Source organism: Micropterus dolomieu, linkage group LG18 (genome assembly GCF_021292245.1).
Source record: "Micropterus dolomieu isolate WLL.071019.BEF.003 ecotype Adirondacks linkage group LG18, ASM2129224v1, whole genome shotgun sequence".
Classification (NCBI taxonomy): Eukaryota; Metazoa; Chordata; class Actinopteri; order Centrarchiformes; family Centrarchidae; genus Micropterus; species Micropterus dolomieu.
In genome coordinates this window covers 2429241-2438335 of record NC_060167.1, presented here as the reverse complement: position 1 = coordinate 2438335, position 9095 = coordinate 2429241, and the positions used below count along the sequence as shown (strand labels likewise).

Below are 9095 nucleotides of genomic sequence, written 5' to 3'. Positions count from 1 at the left end.
ACACACGCCTTAGTTCATTCAGGTCAAGTTATGTCATCAGAGCTTTATTACTGGGAAACAGACGTTTACGTTGCCAAAGCAGGTGTGAAATAAATAAAGTGTGAATATTTTTAATAATAATAAAAAATGTAACAGTAAAAAAATACTAGTAACTGAGCTGAACTATATAAAAACATTTAATTCATATAATTGTGTGTGTGTTGCAGGTCTGGAGAGCGTAGACCACTACCCCATCCTGGTGGCTGTTACAGGCATCCTGGTGCGAATCCTGGTGGACGGAGACAGACAGGGGTAAGATCCTATTTTTCTGTTTGACTGCGAACTGGATTTGTACCCATAATGCCCCTGAGCTGCTGTCCCTGCAGTAGGTCGCCCCCTGGTTAGCGTTAGTCAGCCCTCTGACATGCAACATGAAGCACAGCTGGTGTGAGCGAACGCTGCTTCACTTTTTAAAACCGCTCTAATCTGGTTTATTCATTGATCAGCTACTTCAGCAGTGAAACCAGAGACCAACCAACACTGTGGAGCTGCTCTCGGATCAGCTGAATTTTATTTAGATGTTGCTGCAGCGTTGGAGGCTTTGCAGCTGCAGATTTGTTGTCTTAGATCCGAACCCTGATCCGAACCCTGAACCCTCACAGACTCAGCTGACGTCACGAGTTTGGGACTTTTTAGTAGACTTCCTTTACGTCCGAGGCACTGAAGGGACCGACGGCTTGATCTGAACGTCCTGCAGAGTAAACTGATTATTTGAAGATTACTTGCCTCACACACGTCTTTTTTCTTCTTGTAGCTTCCATGTTTGTTTACCTTTTTAAAAAAAATGCAGGCTTCTCCTGGTAACCCCGTGTTTAACGCCACGGCGCTATGAACTCTGGGTGATTCCCTCAGGCAGAGTCTGCAGAGGTCGGCTCATTAGGTCGTCCTGCGGTTCAGTGCTCCACTCTGATCTCTGTGGTTGAATCATATTCAATAATAACAAAATACTTTTCCTTCGTCTCGCAACGCTAATTATTGAGTTGTTAAATCCGAAATGTGCTGGAGGCTCTGCTTCTTTGAGCGACTCCCCTTTTCTCGGCCTGTTCAGCCGTTGGACAAACTCATCCGTCTTTACAAAGCAAACAGTCTCTGGTTGCAGCATTTTAAATATGTGCATTTGCTGCTTGTCTCCGTCTAACTGAACTGGACAAAACAAGACATTCGAATGCGTCTTCATTTTACAGAACAAACGATTAATCGAGAAAAGAATCTGTAATTGCATCTTTAGGTAAATCGAGAAGCTTCCTCCTGTTTCAGCAGAACGGTGAATGTCAGCTGTTGGACGTGGACTCTCTGCTGTTTGTGTATCGGCAGCAGAAGTGAGGAAATCATTAATCTGAAGATGTCACTTTGAGAAGCAGAACAGATTTCCAGTCCTGTACTTCATCTGTGACTGTCGGCTTTTCATCAACGTTCGTTTGAGCTTTAATTAACAGGGCCGCTCCTCCAGTGACACGGCTGTGGGGATGAATCCAAACTCATTACCTCTCAATTAGTCTCGGAGCAAATGACACTGTGAAGGTCTGTTGGCAGCCAGTGGAGCAGCTTAGAAACGGGTGGCGAGAAGAAATCAGCTTTGTTTAGACGGCGTTTTGGGAGAGGGCCGCTTTTAAAGTGTGTCGGCTCGTGACGCCGTGCGTAGCGCCGCGTCCTGATGTGGCGGAAGGGTGTTTGTCTCCGTGGTTAACTGGATAATTAGGTTTCAGCCACAGAGAGAAGTTCTTATCTCTGAATAACAACATGTTTCGGCTTCGTCGGCTTAAAGGGACATTTTGGTTTCATAAACAGCAGCTCACACACACACAGAACGAAAACCTCTTCATCAAACAAACAATCAAAGGCTATAAGCTTAGAAAAACTACATGTGGAAGTGGTCATAAACACGCCGTCCCTTTCAGTGTCTCAGGTTTCTCACTGAACAGTTCCCTGTAAAGACAAATCTCCTGTAGGATAGCGTTGGTATTTTTTAGAAGCTCGTAGCAACCAAGCGCAACCAAGCGCTACATGTATTTTATTTCCTCTTGGAGCTGCAGGTTACAGTTCACCACAGTCCTTTTTCTCACACTCGCATAATGAGGGCGCAGCGGGGCATCTCGCAGGGTGTTGATGGCCTGCAGTGTGGAGGAAATTCAATTAGCAGCCGATAAAAGCTCCGGCTGGTGCCGAAGAAAACCGCAGGCGGAGAGCAATCAGATCCTGAATCTCTTCACTCAGCTCAGACTCTGTGGGGTTTTTGCATCATGTGATCTCAGACTGAGGCTCCAACGTCAGTGTTTCCCACAGACTGACAGTGTGGCGGCGGCGGCGGCGGCGGCAGTTCCCTCTCCCTGCGTGTATCTTCTTACTCCATCAGCAGTATGTTTATTTAATGTCGCCAGAACTCACCACCCATTATTCTGTTTCCACAGCAGCAGCACGTGGATGTTGTTGGTTAATGACGCAGCCTATTGAAATGATCGAAGCCAACGTGGTACAGAATCTGCGCCGGTGTTCACTGTTGCTTTACCTTGGAACGTGCTCGTGTCCACGTTGTGTGATACCAGATAAAACCTCTCTGTGTTCTCTGCAAAATGCAAAATGCCAGATATTTTTATATTATTAACAAACTTTCATAAAACATACAAAACAGTCTTGAATAATATATATAAACATTAATATTTGTCTATTTTATAGTCCATCAACTGCAGATCACATACATCCCATCTTTGTTTTTCAATTTCCATGTGAAAGTTTGACTGCTCTTTTTAAAACTCTTCATATTCGTCGTTTGAAAGCTTGTTTTCACACGATAAATGTTAAATCATCATTTCTTTCAAGTGTAAAGGCTGATTTAAGAAGCCAGATGGTTAATTGTGTGGTTAAACTTTTCTTTATGGTCAGAACGTGACACTTGAGGGATCACTTCACAAATTTGAGGTAGAACATTCAAAACGATGAAATATTTTTTCAAAAAATATGATTATTAAATATTTTTTCTGTCCCTTTTCCTCAACAAAATAAATATCTTGATTGAAAAATTTATAATTCGTAATAATAATAATTCATTCAGGATTCAAATGAATTAAATCAAACATTTATTGACAACATATTGAACATTTGTTATAGTGTTATTGAGGATAATTATCATTATTGTTTTATTGCCCAGCACTATCTCAAAATGACTGTACGCCAAGTCATTTTTCTCGCCCCTGAAGGCAGTGAGCTCATCATGACACACTGTTTAGGTCTTATAGCGAGGTTTTTTTAAGATATCTTTTGTAATTCTGATTTTACGTGGCATTTTATCTGTAAATATGTGTGGGAAAAAAGTCCTTTATTGTTAATAAATCCATGGAAAAAACCCCCAAAAAATCGGATATGAATTTGCTGGAAAATGGATTTGTGTGATGTGCAAATCAATGCATGTTCAATGAGGAAGTACCTAATTTGCATATTACCTATATTTATGTATACTTTCATACACCTGGGCGGTCTGCCCAAGTAAAGTCTATATGTTGGAAACACGGAGTTAAAATGAACCTTCAACACCTACAGCAGTAAAATACACATTAATGTAGCAGGAAGTTTAATCCAGACACATTTTACTGCACTATCACTACTTTTACTTAAGTAAGGTTTTGATCGCAGCACTTTTAAAGGATCTGAATACCTCAGCTGGAACACCTCTGTGTTTCCCAGCTGTTGTTTTCTGACACCGAGCAGCTTTAGACGGGAACAAAACGTTCAGCTCACATCGTTAGACTCCACCTGTGTTAGTATTCCGCTGCGTTCTCCGGCCGCTGCATCAGGATATTGATGGGTTGTCTCTCGGCGTCCCCTCGCTGGTTAATATGTGTGGCTCAGCAGTTTATAATGCTCCTCTTTATCATCCACTCAGCCTTATCGTGGATGTCCGAGCAGCGTCACTTAGGGAGTCACAGATTAATGGATGTGAGTAAATGTAAATGTAATAGTCTGCGCTGCTGCTCCTTTGTCAGCGATGTCCTCCAGGCACTTTACTGGGAAATGAACTGATGGTTCGAGCTGATTTCTGTTAAACACTCAGCTGGGCTCTGGCGTTGCTATGGAGGATGAACATACAGTAAATTTAAAAATACATACCTACACTAACACGGAGAGTAAATTAGAGCACAAGGGCTGAACCTGATTACACGTTACGTTTATGATGTTGATTTAATTATTTAAATATATATTTAGAGCAAAATACACAACATTAATATTGACCCTTTAAAATCTACAATTAACAACCAGCTCCCTGATGAGAGACCTTCGTTTGACAACATATTAATAACCCCAGCCTGATGTTTGTGAGCCCGGTGACCTGGACAGACCTGCAGACTAGACGCAGGTCCAGACCTACAACCAATCAGAGCATCGTGTGACTTTTCAGATCTGGACTGGTGACGCTGCTCTTCTGATTGGTGGAAATCTGAGTTAATGGTGGTTGGGTGAAGGTGGTTCTGTGAACCAATCATATGACTACATTTTAACTGTTTAAACAAATGCTCCTGTTCTGGTATGAAGTCGCTGGTGTGGAGACACTTTGGCTGCTTAGAAGCAGCTATTATGTTTATTTTTATAATAATGTAAGAAGTGGCAGCGTGTTGGAGTCACTGATCAGCTGATTCTGCAGCTTCTCACAGCTTTACAGTGACTTTCAGCTGGTTGGTTGTCTCTCTGGCTGCAGCTTTCCTGTTCCGGTTCACCCTCAAAGCGTCATTTTCAGGTAAGAAGCTGTAAAAAGCCAACCGTACACAGCAGACAGACACAGTTAGAGAGCAGCTGGTGAACATAGTGGAACATCAAAGTATCCGGTCCGATAGGACTGGGTGATACGGCCAAAAATGAAATCATTTGATATCGATAATTATGTCAAATTATTTTTCCTTTCAAGGTTAAAGGCTGATTTCTTTTCGTAGTTTTAAACTTTTATGCACTTAACACTTGATATGCTGAACAGCAGCCTGGTATGGATCAATGAGGCAGAAATATTATGATAACAATATGCACAAGTTAAATTAAGTCCCTTTTCCTCCTCAAAATAAATATCTTAATAGAAAAATTAAGTGCTATTTTGTTATTAATTATCATTATTGTTTTATTGCCCAGCGCTAAGGTGCGGTTATCGGGCCGTTACGTAGCCTGGTGCAACACAGTGAAATGAACAATGAAACGCATCCACCTTCTAAACTGTGTGAGTGACTGCTCGAGAAAATAAAATGCTTCACAAATATTCAGCTGGCGTCAACATTTCCAAACTGACGAACGAGGCAGTGAAGCAGCTGCGGCCGGCGTTTCTCCTGACACAGGAACTTAATTCACTTCTCCTGTTTTCTCAACAACAGATTTTCAGAGTTTCAGGTTCACAACAAATTATCCGCCAGTAAATCTGGGACTCATTAGAAGTCTGTTTTGTGTGTCTGTTTGCGTCAGATTAATTGTCACTTTGACCTCCCGTCCACAAATGCTCTCAAAACACCAAAAATATATGAATGAGCTGCCGGAGTGCAGAATCAGTCTGTGCAGCATCGCAGGCAGGAGCTGAGAGAATCAGCGGTGGAGGAGGGAGAGAAGAAACAGACTTTTGGTAATGAAGAGGCCAGATGAAGAGACGTAGGTAGGACCTGTCTAACAGGCTTTAATAGAATAGAATAACAGGATATGGGATTGAGGAGGGAGAGACGGTATTAATGTGTAAATGAGCGTGGCTTAAATCTAATCTGGATTTTATGTGAATACAAAATATGATGGACTTTTTCCTCTTTCAGCCAAGAAATAGTCCGACACACGTACGGTAACGCTGCAGAGGTAACACGTTAAGGCTAATTTAGACTTCTGCATCGATTCTACGCCGTCATGAGCGTTTTTACTTGTGCGTTGGTGTCTTTACTGTACTAGGCTAGATGCAGGCTTTAAGTGAAATTACTAAAAGGCAGAAACGAGAGAAGTCGTCTGAGGAGATGGTCGGTACGACCCCACGAACCGTTTGAGGCAGAAGGAAAAGCCGGAAATGCGATTCTGTTAATCTGACCAATCGCGGTCCTTGCGGTCTGCGCTAACCAGCTGCTGGCTGTAGGGTCTTATTTAGCGTACAGACATGAGAGTGGCACAGATCTGGATTTCACTACACATTATAATTGGTCTGTTTGAAAGAAAAGTTAGAGTTTGGGAAAGTTTTAAGCAGGTCTGAAGAACTTGTGTTGCTAATTAAGTCGTGTGAAAAGAATGTGTTGGTGTGTGGCGGCTGATATTGACGTGTTTGAGGCAGACTGCAGGTGAGACTCCTGGTCTGTCTGCAGTATTTTGACAGTTCTGTCAGTGTTGTGAGTGTTGACTGATTCAGGTCTAATTAGTCCTGCGAGTTCTCGCTGCCTCCTGCCCTCTTTCTGTCACCCCCATCGACATGTTTATGTAATGAACTCATTATTGTTTTTGTCTTTTGTAAGGCAGCCTGCGTAATGAATAAAGATGTTCTGTAATTGAGCTTTTATGTTGGCGTACAAACAGTTTGTGGATCAGCAGATTTACATTCACTCACGATCTCGTTTACCTGAACGGGGCTTTAGTTTGTCACCTCTTCCGCTCATGTCACCGTTCTTATTATTTAAAAAAAGTTTGGAAAAACCTCTCTTCTTCTAAAAATCTCTAATCAATCTCTCTACTTCTTTACCATTACTTTTATATGAATACATACAAATAAAGATGAAACTATTAGTCGGTTAACGCCTGGTGCACACTAGAGAAGTTTCAAATCTTAGCAGATGTTATAAAAATGAGATACCACTGACATAATGAAGGATTTTAATATTTTAATCTTAAGAATGCGCACACCAGACCATTCAGTCCAGACACAGTTGGGGCAGATAAGCGTTTCGGATCCGGAAACAACCCCACGATTTGCGGATGCTGAATCGACCCAATGATCCTCTAGTGTGCAGCCGGCACGACACATCGGCAGACTAGTTGGTCTTTACATTTAAGCCTTTGACTGTTTCTCTACCAACATTTTATTTACCAGATATTCGATACGCTTGTTGACACCACAACACAGCCACTGTGAAAACAGTGGACAGGCTACATCACACCGGACACGCCTAACTTAAACCTCTATAACTAAACTCTATAAGCATAGACAGTCGCTTATTGTCTTTTATCAATATGTCACTTGTCCTACTAGGCATATGAACATTTTGGACCTTTGTTATGGTTCAGTGATACATATCTTTGCGCAGAGCTCCTCCGATAACTGTTGTTTATTTGGCTCCGAACTACGAACCCGTGCTGAAGCCAACAAAACATTTGGTGTTGGAGTCCAGTGTCATTGTCTCCATGAATGCCACATATGCAGAGACTGGGATTTATTTATTTATTTGGATGAACTTACTGAGAATGTCTCTGCTTGCGGTTGTCCCAATCTGTTCAAACCTCAGTTATTCAGAGCAACATTTGTTTTAACCAGGGGGATGATGACCCTCTCTGCAGAGAGTTGCAGAAACAAGTTAAGAAGAAACTTGCTAAACTTAATTATTGGGGCAAAGTAGAAACCCTGCTGAGAAACCGCCCAGCATGGCAGGGCGTGAAGTCCATGATGGGCTAAGATCTAAGAAGTGTCCCATTTCCCTTGCTGCCAAGACCGGACTCTGAACATTTCTTATAGTCGCTTTAACACTCATGATTTTAGCAAGGAACTGTCTAAATGCAGAGTACAGACAAAGTTTTTAAACCTTAAAGGACTCAGTGATTGTACCGGTGCCCAGGATTAAACCACTGCAGGCCTGTGGCACTTACTTGCTGAAAACAGTCGAGAAGATTATAAAAGTTTTTGGGTGCAACACAGCAACCTACTTAATCACCTGAATGCTGCAAAGACTTTTGTACGATTGCATTTTCTTGACTTCTCCTCAGACTTTAAATGTATCCAGCTTCACCTTTTATCAGGTGGACCTACAGCGTCCACAGCATCGAGCCTGAAGATATGTTGACTGACCTTTTTGGCTGGAAGTCAATGGCTTTTCACCTCCTGCCAGTGTGTCCTCTCACCACCTGTATTTGTTTTTGTATACAGTTCGTACAGACACGAGTCTTAACATCGGCGTCTCAGAGAGGAAGAGGAGAAGAGCTTTGTTCAGTTGTGTCAGAATATCTGCTTTTAGACAAAACTATGATAAAATGAGAGATTTTTATTAGATTTCATATTTGCATAGAAACACAATTTATCACATTCAATTATTTATTCGACGTTATTTCCTTCTCTCTGCCAGAATCGCAGCACATTATGCACAAACTGGGGGGTTGGTTCACTGCCCAGCGTCTGTTGACCAGTTCTGCCTGTGAAGCATCGACTCGTTAACCCTTAAACTGCTGTACCGGCAGAACCTCCCTCGTTCACTCTGCATGATGGCAACATGTGAAGGTGCAGGGTGAGACAACTGTTACTGCCAGAATTTATCATCTTTTTCAAGCCCTTTCATGTGCAGCTGATGGCTACATACATGAGTTCACTTACCGACTGTCTCTGTGAATCAAAAAGTGGATGTCAAATAATTTCCTCCAGCTGAACTCAGACAAAATAGAGATCCTGGTCATCGAGTCCCAGCAGATGGCAAATCAAATACTGCCATCTGCTGGTTCCCTAGTGAATCACATTAAGCCTGTGGCAAAGAACCTTGGTGTCTGGTTTGATAGTAATTTAAATTTCGAGCAGCACACCACAAAGCTTGTTCAATCATGTTTTTATCAACTTAGAAATATAGCAAAAATTCGATCTGTTAACTTTTAAGGACACCGAGACCATTTTACACGCCTTCATCTCATCACGCCTGGATTATTGCAACAGCCTTTTCACCTGTTTAACCCAAAAATCTATTGATCGACTCCAGACTGTCCAGAACTCAGCTGCCAGGCTTTTAACCAGAACAAAGAAATATGACCACATTACTCCTGTTTTAGCTTCATTACACTGGCTCCCAGTGTGTTTTAGAATTGACTTTAAAATTCTATTGATCACTTTTAAAGCTCTTCATGGCCTCTCGCCTTGTTATATTTCTGACCTTTTA

General features: G+C 41.9%; 1 protein-coding gene across 1 annotated transcript in view; it reads left to right on the top strand.

Annotated features, from left to right (window-relative positions):
- Positions 1 to 9095, top strand: part of LOC123956638 (E3 ubiquitin-protein ligase RNF123-like) — a 160751-nt gene that overhangs the window by 60114 nt on the left and 91542 nt on the right. The window contains exon 33 of the mRNA XM_046028981.1: positions 4727 to 4765. Coding sequence (XP_045884937.1) covers positions 4727 to 4765 — 39 coding nt within the window. The remainder of the gene's footprint in view (positions 1 to 4726; positions 4766 to 9095) is intronic.